This window comes from Fusarium odoratissimum (assembly GCF_000260195.1).
Source record: "Fusarium odoratissimum NRRL 54006 unplaced genomic scaffold supercont1.40, whole genome shotgun sequence".
NCBI lineage: Eukaryota > Fungi > Ascomycota > Sordariomycetes > Hypocreales > Nectriaceae > Fusarium > Fusarium odoratissimum.
In genome coordinates this window covers 99657-116200 of record NW_022158722.1, presented here as the reverse complement: position 1 = coordinate 116200, position 16544 = coordinate 99657, and the positions used below count along the sequence as shown (strand labels likewise).

The following is a 16544-nucleotide window of genomic DNA, read 5'->3' as shown; positions in this document are numbered from 1 at the left end:
TTTTCCGCTGGTTCGGTTCGGCAGTCGGAATGCGGGCTTTTCCGTATGGACCGAACGAACCTCGAATCTATCTTCAATGTTCATGGCATTGCTTCGCGCTCTTCATTTCATATCGATATCTATGGAAGTCCAATAGTTGGTAATCATTTGTGAAACATTCTCGAGTTCATAATCTCTCCTTGTCCCCCATCAAGCTTCCCCGCAGTATCGTCGCATCCGCGTTGTTTTCACTTCTGTGCAACAGCGACTGGGAGATTACCTGGACGAACATCTGCTGCATCCACGGAAAAGCCTAGCTGTCCTGCATCATCAGTGTCCCTCGTTCATGCCGATCAATTGGCGCGATCCCGAATACAACCTTTGAAGAGTCAGAACAAGGATTCACAAATGTCGACAAAGCGGGGTACATCGACAATAAAGAGTCGAGATGGCTCTGGACGACAAGGAACCAGCAAAGCACAGAAAAGCTCATTCTTAAATATTACCACTATGGCCATTGGAGTACTTGCTATTGGTGTCTTGGTTCCCTATAGCCTTGGCCTCTTCGGTGAGGCTCAGGCAAACCCTACTGCCATCGACCCTGCCAAGCTACCAGCTACGGCCCAGATAATCGACCAGAAGACCTTCAATGTTTTGGAGCATGTCCCTCCACCGAAAGAAGCTAATGCTACAACTGTGAGTTAGCACAAATATGCCTGTGACCTGTGCTGACACCGTGATAGAGGTTCCTCTGGCCGGGAGTTTCCTATGAATCCCTTACTGAACGACCATTTCATGTTTATGATGCAGAGTTCCTCAATATAATTGGAAGCAATCCAACCTTGACCTTGCTCGCCACTTCAGAAAAAGATCCCATCTTCCATGAAGCTGTTGTATGGTTCGTAAACCCCACGGCCTAGCATTTTCTTTCAACAACTAACACGCAATTATATAGGAACCCTCCGACTGAAGAAGTTTTCTTTGTGCAGAACGCAGGCGATCCAGACGCTGGAACAGGACTTGCAAAGTCATCTGTCATCCAAAAGATTTCTTTGGCCGAAGCTGAAGCTCTGAAGAATGGATCGCACACGGAGAGTCAAGTCAAGATTACTGTTGTAGACTCTAATCCAAAAGTCATAAACCCTAATGGTAAGTATAGTTCCTAGATGTTAGAGAGTCTCCACATGCTCACAACTCGCAGGCGGAACGAACTATAAGGGTCAGATCATCTTCGCAGGCGAAGGGCAAGGCGAGAAGATACCTTCCGCTTTGTATCTGATGAATCCCGAAGCGCCATATAATACAACAAGTAAGGTCTCCCTCGAATCTCTGCGCTGTGAAAACTACTGACTGCGTCATTGTAGCACTTGTGAACAACTTCTTTGGCAGGCAATTCAACTCTCTCAATGATGTCTCCGTCAATCCACGCAACGGCGATATCTATTTCACAGATACCATGTACGGCTACTGGCAGTACTTCCGCCCCGAGCCTGGACTGCAAAACCAAGTCTACCGTTTCGACCCAGATACTGGAGCGTTAACCGTTGTTGCGGATGGCTTCGTCGCTCCAAATGGTGAGGCGAAGCAAATTCTCATTAGCTTCATGTGAATTGATTGCTGACGATTAGGGGTTGGCAGGCCTCACTTTCTCACCCGATGGACTGCACGCCTATGTTACAGATACCGGCATAAGCAACGCACTATTCGGGCATAACTACACTCGTCCTGCCTCTATGTAAGCCTTGAGATTAGTAGTAACAGCCAGACTTCTGATAGCGATAACAGCTACCGATTCGATGTACAAAAAGATGGTACATGGGAGAATCGCAAGACGTTTGCTTTCACAGCAGCTCGCCTACCAGATGGTAAGCTTGATTAGTTCTTTCTTACTGCCAGCAGATCTCGTCCCGGAAGACTAAAAGTATGCTGATTGCTTTGACTCTAGGAATTCATTGCGACTCCAAAGGCAACGTCTATGCGGGCTGCGGCGATGGCGTGCATGTCTGGAATCGTTCCGGAAAGCTCATTGGAAAGATTTACACAGGAATCAATGCAGCCAACTTTCAATTCGCTGGCAAAGGACGCATGGTTATCATGGGGAGGACAAAACTGTTCTATGCTACTCTTGCTGCTTCTGGAGCACCATTAAGTTGAGCTATTGACATAATCCGATGCCTCGGCACGGGGTCTTGACTTCAGAGTGAAGCGTCAATTCCAGACCTACTACTGATGCTTGGCACTTTTAAGAGGTTTGGAGACACGATCCTTCATGGCTCAAAATAACAAGTTTCTGCGTATCGAAGGAGCTGCATAGACATGGAATAGTAACTGAATTACCAGAACAAGCTAGGATGCTGTTATTATCAAGCTTTAAGCTTAGTGATGGATCACCATGGGTTACATCGTGATACAGGGCGGCACAGCTCTCGGCCCCGAGCATCCATCCAGGTTTTTGCCGATCCCGCACAGGGCTGTGCAGCTGATGCCGATCAGTCAGGGGGATGCTGACTGAAGCATCTCTGCCTGGTACGACAAAAGAATCCTCCGATGATCGTGGCATTGATTGTGACGTCGGACAATAAATCTGTTTGCCGTTGGTCTAGGGTCATGCATGAATGTTAGCATCCTTCGTGTTTAGTCCAAATTGGAACAGGACGAAAAGGCCCCTTGCAGAGTGACATTCAATGCCTCTGATCAGCGAGTGAGTGGAGCTGAAACAGAACACGACTTGCCTATTTTGACTATGTAGCTCACTTCTGACGTCAGATCAGTTTGTAAGGCAGAATTGCTCGTACAGCAGACCACTAACACCAAGGTATGCAAAGAAAAGAAGATACAACAGCTTCGACAACAGTGAGTCGAAGGCAACGTTGCCATTGATACAAAATCAATCTAAAACTATGGACTCTTTATCATTTTGGTGTTCCTAAGACTTCCTATAATCTTAACGTTAATGATAGCTTTTATGATAAACAGTGCAGCAGCAAAACTGCCCCCAATCCAACGCAGCCTCACAAACGTTCCATCGACCCACGTGCCTGTCGATCAGTCTTGGCTTCAACCCGCCTCAGCATGGAAAACCCGACTCTGCAGCAAAGAAAGAACCATGAGGTAATTGACTCTCCAACCCGCTTCAAGCAGGCAGTGCTGAAACGATCCTTCGAGAAAAAAGTACAGTGAATAGACTGGAAGGATGCACTTTGACTGGCCTATCATAGCACACAAATCGTATCCGCTAGCACTGCCGGCAGGTGATCTTGAGTGACATACCCGAAAAGTACATAAGTTTCTTGCGACGTTGGTGCTTATGACGAGTAAGCTCCTGACAAGATTATGATCAACATGAATGTAACGTCCTTGCCCAAGATGTGCATTTGAGCTGAACCCCCATGGACGAGCCGCGATCAAGGTGTTGAGTTGTAAAATGTTGATCTATTCAAGACAGGAACCTGTTTCCAAGAGCAGCAGACACGTATAAGTACTGCATCATCCACCATCAGTTTAACTCCATCTCATCACCATCTTCATCTCCCATCACAACATCAACTCAACAGCCACCATGCAGAACAAGCTCATCACCGCCGCCGCCCTCCTGAGTGCCATGGCATCAGTCCAGGCATCTCCCGTTTCTATTTCCAAGCGAGACGTTCTCACAGCCCTCCCTGGAGGCGCTTCTGACATCGAGAACAAGTTCCAGCCTGCTCTTGACTTCGACAGCGACGGCTGCTACCAGACCGCCGCCATTGATCCTGATGGCAACTTGAACCCTGGTCATGGCGCCACTGGTACTCCCCAGGGAGACTGTCGTGATCCTCCCCAGCTTGATAACAGCAACACCTATTCTCGCAAGCGCTGCAACAATGGCTTCTGTGCCATTATGTAAGTCTTTCTCCTCGACCTCAAACACGAGGGCTTCTTCCTTACAGTGTATACATGCTAACATCGGACCTTAAAGGTATGAGACCTACTATGAGAAAGACCAAGCCGTTGGTGGCAGCTTTCTCGGAGGTCACCGCCACGACTGGGAGAACATCGTCGTTTTCACCCAAGGCGACAATGTCGTCCGCGTCGCACCCTCCTGCCACGGAAAATACGACGGCGCCAGCAACGAGTTCCCCAGCGACGGAAGCACCCCTCTTCTCGTTTATCACAAGGACGGTGCCGGAACTCACTGCTACCGCTTTGCCAACGACGATGACCAGGCCAACCCCGAGAACCCTACTGGTTCTTTCTTCAAAGCTCCTCTTGTTGGTTGGGACAACTGGCCTGATGTTGGTCTGCGAGACAAGATGCTGCAGAACTGGAATGGTGGTGTTGGACCTAAGCTGGATGATGAGTTTGGTGATTCGCTCAAGGCGGCTGCTGGTGATGGTGTTCAGGGCTTCGATCCTTACAAGGACGAGTAAAGATGGGGAGGACCAGGAACCCTTGTTTACTACTATTTAGCATTACTATTGAACGTTGTTGACTTCGCTAAATGCATCACTGGAGACTTTTCCCCTGGAGTAAATTATCTGTTGTTCTGTTACCTTCTGGACGTACTTAACCCTACAGTGTACATTCAGAGCCGTTCGACGTTCGCTTTAGCATCATGAGATGAGCAGAAGCAATGCTACCTGATCTCAACAACCCGCTGCAAAACCTCAGCCGTCTTCATATACGTAGACTTGCTCCTCTCCAGTTCCTTAAATCTGTACAGCCCATCATGCCTCTCACACTCTTCCGGCATACGTTGATCAAAATCCTTAATCCCCTTCCAGAATCTCTGCACATCCTCAGGATGAGTGATCACGAAAGCTCCAACTCATATATACCATCGGTTCCCATTCTCACCCTGCCTTTCGCCTAGGACGAGGCAATGTACAGGGCTGGTGAAGTACGACATGTTTGCAAAGACGGGAACCGCAATGGGCGACTTGCAGTTTATAGCCTCTTGACTAAACTCCACATCCCAGTAGTTTTTACTTTGAACATCGATTGCTTCATCACCCCGGCCTCTCTCACGAGTCGCGGCTCTAAAGTTCATAAGTTTCATGCCGCTCACCGGCCCCAATTCGACGATGGGTAGGTAAGAACACCGCAGACGGAGAAACGAACCAGGGGAGGAGCAGTACCTCAAGCCACTTGAAGGTGTTGCTTGATTTAGCTTCCCGTGAGGGACGATATTTGTACTGATGACTTTGGTGAAGTAAATATCCACCGACCTCGCTTCCTGCGGTTCAATGACAGCATCCTTGACAGAACACCAAGACCATGTTGGAGCAATGTACTCGTTGTAACGTTTCCCAGGTGCCGAAGGTGAGTTTCCATCATATTCGAATAAATATTTGCGTGACATTGCTCGCCACACCAACTGTCTCTCGACATATGGCCGCCATAGTCCAGCGAGGAAAATCCCTGGCGATCTATGACAGGATGAATCCACCTGAGTTTGTGTACCATGCCTCCCCTAGCCATCTTCGACTTGGTCTTCTGACTTCACCATATGCTGAAAGACGGGGTAGAGCACATCAATAAGGCTTGATAGTGCAATAAGCTTGTCAGTCGCAACCGTGAGCTGTCCCTGGGAGTAAGCTTGAACCACTTGATTCCAGTTCCGAAAAGCATTCTCAGGAGTTAGACAAGAGAGATTTCTATTTCGTGCGTCGAGAACAAACTTTTCAGTGAAGTCATCATGTCTTATCGTCGGATCACCATATGGCAGTCGTTCGCACACTGCGTTCGAGGAACACTCGAGAGCAACCTGTTTAAGTCCCAGCTGCAGTACCCTTGGCGATAAAACACGCTCCTGGAGAGCCCAGACTCCTCGATTCAACTGCGAGTCTGAGATGCGTTCCCACCAGTTGTGATACTCGGATATGCAATAATTACTAGGAAATCCATCGCCCCATTCACGTTGTATGTATACTGGGCACCATGGGCGGCCGGCTCGTTTGTCAGAAGGACAGAAGAGCCCGTGGCCAGCCTCATCATCTCCGTCAGCCGAGACATTGAGCCATGAGTTCCCGTAGGTAGAAGCCATACAACCAACTTCATGTTGCCAATCTGCAGGGTCGTCTTGGATTATACAGAGTGCGTCGATCCAGAGGTAATCGTGACTCAGCCTTTTGGCGGTGTTACATGCATCAATGAAGACGCGGGAGAGCTCATCAACGGGAATTGAGGACTTGAAGGCTTCGATGTTGCTGCGAGTAAGCTGAAGAGTGCTTCCTGCACCCTGACAATGGCTCAGGGTCAGATACTCAACGCCGTCAGGTATATCCTGACTCTCGACTAGGCGGACTTGAAGCGCAGCCTGTGTATTACAGACGTACAGCAGTCGAGTTGGCTTCCAGGCGGATGTCTTCTTATGTTTGCAATCTTTATGATGTTTGTCGCATCGATCAAGCCATTCTCTGACTGATTTCCAAGTAGTCTCGCCCTGATCCGATCCAGGCAACGGTTTCAGGTTAATGTCTTTCGCATCTATATTCACCAGTCAGCTCTGGTGCATCTCACATCGGACGCCCAAACCCAAGCTAACCATCGATATCGATCGTATCGAGAGCCGCCCACACATGTCCAATGTGCGGCCATGCAACTTTTGGCCGTTCTGGAGAACTCAGAAACACAAGCGTCACATCATAGACGTCTTGCTCTAAGGGATGCTGTCTCAGTGCGGCAACTTGGCCTCGAACATTCAGGTTTTGACAAGAATGCTCTAGGGCCCTAAGCCACCTTGCACAAAGTTCGCAGTAACGCGAGGATTGAATGAGATCTGAGAGAGCTCTGGTTCGGATTGGCTGAATGAGCTCGTCATCGCGACAAAATTCACAGAGGGTTCCGTCTTGCACCGAGAGAAATGTCGTGGGCGGTGCAAGAGCGCTGGATGGAGAGGTTGGAGTCGACATATTTGTCAATGATTGCAAATTGTGTCTGTAGCCTTTGCGACACGATAGAAGTTGAGCTTTGAGAGGACGAGTGAGGCGAAGCACGTCAGGCACAAACCTCCATCATACTGGCTGACCCATGAAAGCTTCTCTCACGGGTGCAACATCCTTGCAAACGCCTGAAGTTGCTTCCCCCAATCATTGCGGACACCCATGAATATGAACGTTTCAGGGCCTTGTGAATCCTGCGGAGTGCCCCAGAAGACAAGATCTCGGCTTGCTCTGAGGATCAAGTGATCTTTGTCAATCAATTGCAGAATCATAGAGAATCTGCCATCGGTGGTGTAGATCTCATGATGTTTAAGGCTTGAACATTCCGGGGCTTTGAATGGGACAAGTTCAAAGTCGACCTTCGGATTGAGCCAGAACCGGCCGGTGAGATCATCGCTGTGCACCTCGCCTCTATCTTCGTATTCGAACCTGACGTATCTCCTCTGGTAGCCATGCGGACTGGGATCATAAAAACAGTCAAAGTAGTCCATACAGTAAAGATCGAACTGGCTGTCGATAGGTCCTAGTTGAGTTGATTCGCTTCTGAACACGGAAATCTCAAAAGCTTCATATGCTGCCCGCACTTGTTCGACCTTATTTTTCTCCTCCTCTCTTGCATCCTCCTTACGCTTTCTGATAATCTCTTTGCGCTGGAAAAGCTCTCTTTTGCGTTCCTCCCGCTTCTCTCTCAAGTAATGGTAATCTGCAGCATCAGGTCCATTGTACGCTATGGTTTCGCCTGGGCTGGTTTCATCAAGGTCGGAGATATCTTCATCAAAGTCCCAGAGTATAACGCCATTTCTCTTTTTGACTGCCTCAGAAACGCGATAGTACCAAGCAGGTAATTCTGTGGGGGAAGTCATTGGCGAGATGATGGGCGATGACAAATTGTTGAAGGGCACCCAAGCATTGCGGGGTCAGCAATTCAGCGGTGAGGTGCGCTAAACTTATTGCGGGGGGCTGAAGCCGCCAAAGAGCTTCGTGGGCAGCTTAAATGTTGACTGAGAGCTGAACTGACTGGTTAGATCAAATGGGTAACGAGGTTGAACAAATGATGCGCACGTATATTACAGCGTCAAAAAAGAAGAAAAGGCAAAAAATTGAATCCCCGAAACCTGGATCGAACAAGTGACCTTTCGGTGGCAATATCAGTTACAGCCGAACGCTCTTCCAGCTGAGCTATTCGGGGAGAAGGTCTGGATTCTTGACAGCAACTTTGCAAACTCAATCCACAATCTTCCCAGAATGGGAAACTGCACCCAGTTGAACTGAGCATTCTGATCATCCACCATCGCCATGTTGCAACAGCTTCAATCTTTTAGATCCCATCCGGCATTTCTATGCTTAACGGACAGTCAGCTGATACGATACTGCGACTCATGCTAGCCATCTCTTTACTAGTCTCATCGATCCATGCGTAATCGACCTTCTGAATGTAGCCTCACCGAAGTAACCTCGTCGCAACAAGGCTTTCACGTCAATAGCAATGCAACGTCCTCATCGCCATTCGATCTCCGCTCCATTTCCGAATACTACTTCCGAAACTTCACGGAAATCCTCTTCCCTCCTATTGACACTGACTCATTCCCCAATGCGAAAATGGTAGCGAGGTCACAATGATGCCAGAACTAGTAACTCGGTGAAAAACACCGCCGATCACGGTGCCGATAACTCCGATCGGCGACACCCCGCAACAATCCATATCATATCGAATTGAGCACGCGATCATATTCTCTCCCTTAACTTCAATTACTCTTGCAATGGCCACGCAACGGTCTTCGCTCGGTCAAAAAGCTGGTTGGCTGTACCACGAGTCTGGAATCTCAGCTGTGTATCATGCTGGTAGAGATGCCTGGCTACTTATTCTCTCACGGACATGTCGCATGTTTGCGTTCAAGGCTGTTACGCTTACGATAGCGCAGTTCTTTTCGGAATTGGGTTTTTCTGATTTCAGGATCGGCTTGTTCATGAGTTTGACGCTGTTAGGTGATGTTGTGCTCGGTCTGGTTGTAACGCTCATGGCCGATGGGCTTGGTCGACGGAGGGTATTGGTGGCGGGTGGCTTTTTGATGGCTGTCTCAGGTGCGATATTCTCGGTCTTCGAGAACTTTTGGATTCTTCTATTCGCTGCTGTCGTCGGCGTCGTCAGTGCGAGCGGAAGCGACTTTGGTCCATTCCGAGCCATTGAGGAGTCTATGCTGTCTCACATCACGACTCCGAAAACGAGAGCTGATGTCTTGGCTTGGTACATCACCAGTTCGAGTCTCGGCGCTGCAGGGGGTGCGGCATTGGCAGGGAGATTTGTCGAAAACATGACCAAACGAGAGGGATGGAATCTCGTGAGAGCATACCACGCGACTTTCTGGGTGTACATCCTGATGGGTGCACTGAATGTCTTGTTCGCGTTTGTCATGAGTAACAAGACGGAAGCCCATCACGATGACTCTTCAGAAGCTTCCGACGAACTAGCTGAAGGACTTCTGCGCGAGTCGATGGAGGAAGAGGAAGATGCTCGTAGGAGAAGACAGTCGATGACATCAAATCCTCATGAGCCAGCGAGTCGCTTTTCAAGCGTTTCTTCCGGTACCAGGTCTGTCATGTACCGGTTATGGTTTCTCCTGACCATCGATTCTCTGGCCGATGGAATGGTTTCGGAATCTCTGACGACTTACTTCCTCGATCACAAGTTTTCACCATCCAAGACTACACTAGGGAACATCTTCTCATCAGCCCAGGTCTTGGCAACCGTCTCAACAGTCTTTGCGGGACCTCTGTCTCGTCACCTGGGTCTTATCAACACCATGGTGTTCACTCATCTCCCGTCTTCAATTTCGGTTCTGTTCTTCCCCTTACCAAGTGGTCTCTTTGTCACAGTCATACTCCTCTTCATTCGTATGGGCCTCAACAACATGGATCAAGCACCTAGGGCAGCATTCATCGCGGCTGTTGTCAAGCCTGAAGAGCGCACTGCTGTCATGGGAATCACCTCGACACTTCGAACTTTGGCTATGGCTACTGGTCCTTCGTTGACTGGAGGACTTGCTGAATCTGGAAGATTTTGGATTGCCTTTATGGTTGGCGGCATCTTGCGAATCGTGTATGACTTGGGTCTCTGGTTCATGTTTGTGAACATGAGATTGCATAGCCATGAGACTCATCATGAGGAGTCAGTGCCAAGAGGGCAGTCTATTGATGACGAGGATGTGGAGATGTTGCGGCAGTCGATCGAGAGTGAAAGTTCCCAGGAGCATCGAAAGTGATGGGTGAGGTTACGCTGAAGTAAGGCACTAAGCAAACAAACGAAGCAGAAGGTGATTGTGCAGCGTGATGCACTCTGACCTCAAGGTGCTGGTTACATAGAAATCAAATACTGATATGGATGCAAGGTTTAGGACATTTACGAGTATACGATATTAGTCAAGAGACAACATGTGTGACTTGGGGTTTCTGTCATTTTTATAGAATTGATTTATGGTATATAAAAGAACATGGGTATCCATATCGTCGTGAATCATCTAAACAACGCCTTCAAGATCAAAAGCACAACCAAGCAATCGCAATCAATGAACCTCCAACGGCCGCCATAAGTTCAGACCCTGACAAAACGCTCCCCGCAGCACTTTCATCATCGCTACTACTATCACTCAAGGCCTCCGACATATAGGTCATGGTGTTCGGCGTAGCAGGATAATAGTCGTCGTTGTAGGTCGAGTTTAACGTCACCCGCCCAACAACATCGCCAGATTCAAGACGAATGTAGGACTCCACGTCGCCCTTCTCCAGCATATCCTCCGTGACAACGATTTCTCGTGCACCACGAATCCAATCGCCATAACCACCGTACCCAGAGTGCTGTCCATAGCACAGATGGATACCGTTGCCTTCGACAGTCATTCCTTCGAGTTTCTTATCCCAGCGATAACACCACGTGTTTCCGTGATCATGACCAGAAAACAATCCGATGACTCCAGGAACGGTGACCAGAGCCTCCATAAACGGTACGTCCTGACCTCCGTAATCACAGGTCTCATTGGGATCTGCGTTCTCACACCATCCTGCTCCTTGCTGAAACACCGGAGGATCCTCGTTGATGCCTGGCTGGTAGTTCTTTCGGATGCCAATTTCTGTTTGGAGTGCAACTGTGGCGTTGACAGGGACGTGGACGAATGCGAGTGATGGAAGGGTCTTGTTGTACTTGTCGTTCAATTCGATGCTTGTTTCATTGAACCAATCCACAACACTCTGGTCAACCCAGTTTGGTTGATAAGATCCCTGATAGTAGTTACCGCCGCGACTATCGAAGAACCATAAAATGAGATTAGGGCTGCAATCGCTAGTATCGGTGCAGTCCGAGGGGTAAACAGGCAGATAGTAATTTGTTGTGCCAGATAACTTCTCGTTAACCATTTTCTGCGTGCGCGCACCGGGGAACAGTTGTTCGCGCTCGAGAATATCATCGCCAGCGATGTTGTAGTTATGATCATGGTTGCCATATGTAGATGCCCAGGTCAAACTGCGGTTGACGATTGGCTCAACAATCATGTCAACGTAATGCGTACTGTTGTGAGCAAATGTCGAGTCTCCATTGATGAGATCGCCGTTGAGAACGACAAGATCAGGTCTGTCGTAGTCGAGGACTTTGCGGATCACTTCAACAGAATTGCGATCCTGCTCAGGACCTGTTGACGACTCGTCTATAACCGAGGGTCAGTTGCAATTCTTGCCAATCAATTGAAGAACTCACATTGTCCAAAATGCATATCGGAGAAGATGGCGATCTGAAAAGTACCATTCTTGGTAAACCGCAATGGCTCGAGATCGGTGTTGTTGACATCGGTAGCATAGCCAAGAGCAGCTAATAAAGCTAAGCCAACAGTATGCCGTATCATATTCATGGTGTCCTAATTGACGATATCAATGGTGACAGTAAACGAAGTAAGTCACGATAGTCCTGGCCAAGCAATTGGTCGACATATCGGCGGTCCAGCATTTTTAAGATAGTGCTCGAAACGAAGCATCGTCACATCGATGCGTCATCCCTAGAAGAATGGGAAGAAAAATACTATTCGACGATGCCTAATCAGTCTAGCCCTGGACGACGCACGGAGGTTAAAGAGGGGAAAGCATGCGACATCGTGTCAGGTCGTCGTGGTCAGGCGCGTAGGCCCAGCAAGGGAGACAGTGGCGCTCTTCTGAAATCTACAGCGATGGGCCTAACGTTTTAGCTGGGAGAGAAAAACAAGTAACCGGAAAGACGTGAGTGTTTGGAAAGGCATTCTGAGGCCTGTAAGTTATGTTGCTAGTCTAGTGAATTGGGCACCGATGATGCATTATCTTGAATAGAAAGAGGCTATCTTGATACGAATATTATAGTTCAGATGCAACTAAACCTGTTGATCAAGTATATCTATGTCCATCTGCCGAACTCAATCACTTCAGGTCTGATGCACCGATCGATTTCGGCTCCGAGCCGAGAAGTGGGCGCGCATTTTGACCCGACCACCTTCGTCATCCCGCGGAGCTAGCAAACTCTAAAGGAGCGTAGGCTTGAAATCCGTGAATTTTCTGAGCAATAATCGCTTTATTTGACGCGTAAGTCTCTGCGTCAACATTACCTAAGCCCTGTTTAAGACATGGGAACTTGAGTTCAGCTGATGATTGGAGGCCGAGTCCGGTAATTGAGCATGCGCCCACTTTCCGTGATGGTTTTGACTCGCGGGATGGAAGCTTATCCAACCTTGAGTGAGTTGGATAAATACCGTAGACCAGACCGTGTCTGCATCGAGCGTTTGTGTTTTACCAGCCTTTTCTGCTGTTTCCTTGGCAGTTGTTTACCCTTGTCTGATTCTACCGTCTGCAGGGAGGAGACTCTTGCTTTCCAAGCGCCTCAATGGTGACCTGATTCACTCTGCAGTTACCGACACTTGTAAATGAGAAATGCCGAAAGTTCACTCGAGAGTCCAGCATTTGAATCTGCAAAATCGCGACGGTGAATTAATTGCTGGACTAGATAACGCTTACCTAGGCCTCAAGATTGAGATTGATGACGTCTTGGGAAACAGCCTGTGATCTGAGACATCGAGTGCTTGTCAATTGTAACCTTGTTTCAGTTGTTGGGCGATCGTGCAAGCGGTCAAAATGACTGCTGAAGTGTTATTCTTGAGCGTCGAGACCTGATCCTGGCCCAGAGCTGACTATAGCTGCTTTGCATTGTAGAAACCCAAGGCTGCGAGAAGGCCGTACATGATTGGGAGAAACCATTGAGAACAGAACGCACTCTTGTATGTTTGAGAATACGAAAAACATTCCGGAAATTTGCGCTGCCGTGGGTTGTGGTGATATACTAAATTCGAGAGCTTGGTTCAGCAGCCGACTTGGCATCGGGAGAAGACTGTCAACGAAGGGAGAACCTAGCTTGTCAACAAATTGCCTGTGCGGTAAAATTTGCATGACTGTGACACGTCAATGTGTCTCAAGTCAAATGACTCGAGGGTGTTTGGCCGGAAAGACACATCTTCCGAGGTGACCACTGAAAATGTCCCACGGAAAACTTCAGTCGCAAGTGCTATTCATCACGCTATCACAAAAACTTTCTTTCCAGCCAGTTTCCACAACCATTCATAATAAAGCTATCTAATAGGTACCATGGCATTTGTAGCAGTCGCATCATCAACTCATCCTATACGTACGACCATTGGTTGTCCATGACGATCATGGTGAGAAATGAGGTGCTACCCTAGAGTATGCCATGACGAAAACACCTACAAATGCCTCGCGACGAAAAATACACAAACAAACAAACCTACAAATGCCTCTATCCCTCAGAGATCCTGCGCTCCTGCACTTCTATATAGACTGGATCTACAAACAAAAACTCTCCCTTCAACTCTCAAATGAATGCCAAGTTGAGAGCTGCCATGGCAAGATGCGGTTGATCCTGGCTCCTGGCTCTGCCAAGTTGCAAATCGTTGGTTTACATTGCCCCACGAAAGCTGAAGCTCTCAGATCGATCGACAGTCCGTCTCCTCCACCTAGACCCTACACCGCAAAGCGCTCAGATACGGTTTGCAGATCTCTCAGCTTCCGTAACCCGCCTTCCACAAAACGAACTCAGTTTACTACGCGTTACCCATTGTACGGCATTCTGCATACGCTAATGCACGGGTTGGCCCGTCCACCTGAAAGTGGCTGGCGTACAGCGTAAGACAACAGCCTGGAAGCGGTAAAAGATCGTGTGCAGCTGAGACATATTTATACCGTACTCTCCATTTTCGCTACTGGATTGGATGGGGCAAACGGGATTGGAATGATGTCACAGAATAAGCAATGATCTGTCACCTTGAGGCTGCAGAAGTCAGTGCATATGCCGGCTGTGAAGTTTCTTGGTTCCGGCATATACTGTGTACCTTACTGTAGGGCAGTGGTATAAGAAAAGAGACATCGAGAAATTGGGAACTCAAGACGGACAAGAGTATTAAACATCTGTTTTGTGCCTCAATCTCTATGGGATGAAGTTGCGTTTACCATTGTTTATACACGCACTGAAAGCTACTCATTTTGAGGTCTGGGATAACATAAGGCTAAGATGTTGAGTGTCAAGCCAGCCGTTGCCGTGGAGGCTCATTTACCATTGTCCAAAAGCTGTCTGAGTGAGTCCAATTGTCAGTCACGATTCAGATTCCTAACTGACACGAGCGATTCAGGCGTGGAATCAACATACGCATATGACTACATCATATTTTACCGATGGCTATCACCAGATTTATACGAGAGAGGCCGAGTAATGGCGCGTCTAGTCGCTGAAATGATCGAAAAGAAGAGCCGTCGCATATGGCTCGACCAACACCAAATGACAAGAAGCACGGAAGCTGGGGAAGTGACCAAGAGGATTTCCAACACATTCTTATCTGTGTCTCAAATCATTATTCTCGCTGCCCCCGGCGACTGGGACAGGTTTACGAATCCAGATGACATCCATCGATGGGAATGGGAGATGAGTCTCAGAAGTGGTAAGTTCCGAGAGACATAATCTCAGATTGTTCAAAGCTGACAACTGATTTTCCAGACAAGCAAGTTTGGCTACTTCAATATGGATTACCAGACAATGGACAGGCATTATCCAGAGCCCAACTAGCAGAGGGATTAGAAAAGTACTGTCCAAGATTGGCAGAACTCTTCAAAAACAGGGATGTACACATACGGTCACTGACGATGGACAGCATCGACGTGGTACTCAAAGAGATCGCCGAGGCCGCACAGTAAGAAACGCCGAACGCGGGGTTCACGGTACACAGAGTAGACACGTATGTAGCTGTAAAATGACATGTGTGATTCGGGGAGACCGGCAGTTCAGTATAGTTTCACGATCGTCACGGTGTGGCGTTGTGCCGAAAGTAAATGAGAGTGGGTAGACGAATGCAGTGAGACATACATTCGGATGGGGACGATAATGACACTTGGCGGGGTGATGGAAGACTAGGGTGAGCAGGGCCTAGAAGGAATAAATAAACAATTATCTGCTGGACGTTGATGGACATACCAGCTTCCCTCAATCACATCCAACATACCCATGTCTATGCTCGATTCTATGACACCCGGCTCTAGCCATCACGCGAGCCTCGATCAGCCAATTGCTTCTCAAACAGGAGCAATGTGTAGGTGGTGCACCAGTTTATCACTGAGGTTCAGAAAGCTGACGTCCACCCAGCAAAAGAAAGCCGTGCCATTCAAACTGCCTTCAGGGCGGGCAAAGAATATGTAGTCCCTTGGGGAAGCCAAGAAGAACAACGCATTGAACAAGCAATGCAAGACCTCGGCTCTTACCTCAGCGATCTCGATCACTCGCTCTCCTACGAGGGTAGTGATAAGAAAGTGGTATGGCGCAAGTCCTGCTGGTTTGCCAGTCAGGGCATTGGCCATCCTTTCTTGGACTCTAAGACCGACATTGCCAAATTTGATGGTGATCTCAAAGATGGCCTTACGGGCCTTCAAGCGTTGCATGATGTCAGAACTCGAGAATCGGCACATTGTCTGAAGTCCGCGCTTGACAGTGCTTTGGTGACGACTAGTATGGCTGTTGGCATTGACCCAGACTTGGTACAGCGATGTACAGTTCGCTATCGTGCTATCAAGTACACGCCTCATGCTGGTGCTCCTGGTGGCATTGGCCTTCATCCAGATGGCAACCTCCTCTCTGCCCTCATCACAAACGGGCCAGGACTTCGGGTCTATGACCTCGACGGAACCGTGCGCTTTCCTGGACATAAAGGCACGATCATGATGGGTGGCTCAACGCTCTACCGCTGGGCCAATGAGTTCATTCCGACTTTTCACGACGTTGATATCAGTGGGAATGAAGTCAAAGTGTCCATCGTGGCGTTCTTTAACTTTCCTGATATGGAGACGATACCGCGGACTCTGAGAGCCGAAGGGGACAACTTCTTTCATGACATTCGAAGGATTAAGGAAGATGACAAACTTCCAAGTGGGGAGCTATCGGCGCTATGGGATGTTATCATCAAGAACCACCAGCTATCTCTACCTCCAGTTCTCGCAAGTGGATGAGCTTATTTCTATCATGGTGGTCTAGCTAAGCTCGTCATAAGGAAATATGTACATGGATAATTCTTTCATGTCGAGTTCGTG

At 48.4% G+C, this 16544-nt stretch overlaps 8 protein-coding genes and 1 non-coding gene across 9 annotated transcripts; 5 read left to right on the top strand and 4 right to left on the bottom strand.

The window, feature by feature from the left end:
• Window positions 1-81: 81 nt before the first annotated feature.
• On the top strand, window positions 82-2444 carry FOIG_14333 (gluconolactonase). The gene is made up of 8 exons (XM_031215557.1): window positions 82-675; window positions 723-877; window positions 935-1128; window positions 1181-1288; window positions 1344-1553; window positions 1618-1714; window positions 1765-1844; window positions 1925-2444. Exons 1-8 carry the CDS (start codon window positions 388-390, stop codon window positions 2131-2133), a joined length of 1341 nt encoding a protein of 446 aa, XP_031054682.1. The 5' UTR covers window positions 82-387; the 3' UTR covers window positions 2134-2444.
• Window positions 2445-3311: 867 nt separating this feature from the next.
• On the top strand, window positions 3312-4485 carry FOIG_14332 (uncharacterized protein). Its single transcript, XM_031215556.1, has 2 exons — window positions 3312-3858; window positions 3935-4485. Exons 1-2 carry the CDS (start codon window positions 3539-3541, stop codon window positions 4383-4385), a joined length of 771 nt encoding a protein of 256 aa, XP_031054681.1. The 5' UTR covers window positions 3312-3538; the 3' UTR covers window positions 4386-4485.
• A 943-nt stretch (window positions 4486-5428) lies between these two features.
• On the bottom strand, window positions 5429-6869 carry FOIG_14331 (uncharacterized protein; the record flags this gene model as incomplete). The annotated part of the gene is made up of 2 exons (XM_031215555.1): window positions 5429-6444; window positions 6503-6869. The coding sequence occupies 2 exons, from the start codon at window positions 6867-6869 to the stop codon at window positions 5429-5431; spliced, it is 1383 nt and encodes a 460-aa protein (XP_031054680.1).
• Window positions 6870-7000: 131 nt separating this feature from the next.
• FOIG_14330 (uncharacterized protein) lies at window positions 7001-7789 on the bottom strand (the record flags this gene model as incomplete). The annotated part of the gene is made up of 1 exon (XM_031215554.1): window positions 7001-7789. The coding sequence occupies exon 1, from the start codon at window positions 7760-7762 to the stop codon at window positions 7001-7003; it is 762 nt and encodes a 253-aa protein (XP_031054679.1). The 5' UTR covers window positions 7763-7789.
• A 215-nt stretch (window positions 7790-8004) lies between these two features.
• FOIG_14329 lies at window positions 8005-8088 on the bottom strand. Its single transcript has one exon. It is a non-coding gene; the product is annotated as a tRNA-Tyr (tRNA).
• Window positions 8089-8389: 301 nt separating this feature from the next.
• On the top strand, window positions 8390-10413 carry FOIG_14328 (uncharacterized protein). The gene has a single exon (XM_031215553.1). The coding sequence runs from the start codon at window positions 8660-8662 to the stop codon at window positions 10157-10159; it is 1500 nt and encodes a 499-aa protein (XP_031054678.1). The 5' UTR covers window positions 8390-8659; the 3' UTR covers window positions 10160-10413.
• On the bottom strand, window positions 10346-11794 carry FOIG_14327 (uncharacterized protein; the record flags this gene model as incomplete). The annotated part of the gene is made up of 2 exons (XM_031215552.1): window positions 10346-11593; window positions 11644-11794. The coding sequence occupies 2 exons, from the start codon at window positions 11792-11794 to the stop codon at window positions 10434-10436; spliced, it is 1311 nt and encodes a 436-aa protein (XP_031054677.1). The 3' UTR covers window positions 10346-10433.
• A 2690-nt stretch (window positions 11795-14484) lies between these two features.
• Window positions 14485-15161, top strand: FOIG_14326 (uncharacterized protein; the record flags this gene model as incomplete). The annotated part of the gene is made up of 3 exons (XM_031215551.1): window positions 14485-14548; window positions 14603-14908; window positions 14965-15161. 3 exons carry the CDS (start codon window positions 14485-14487, stop codon window positions 15159-15161), a joined length of 567 nt encoding a protein of 188 aa, XP_031054676.1.
• Window positions 15162-15468: 307 nt separating this feature from the next.
• On the top strand, window positions 15469-16463 carry FOIG_14325 (uncharacterized protein; the record flags this gene model as incomplete). Its single annotated transcript, XM_031215550.1, has 2 exons — window positions 15469-15553; window positions 15607-16463. The coding sequence occupies 2 exons, from the start codon at window positions 15469-15471 to the stop codon at window positions 16461-16463; spliced, it is 942 nt and encodes a 313-aa protein (XP_031054675.1).
• Between the last annotated feature and the right edge of the window lie 81 nt (window positions 16464-16544).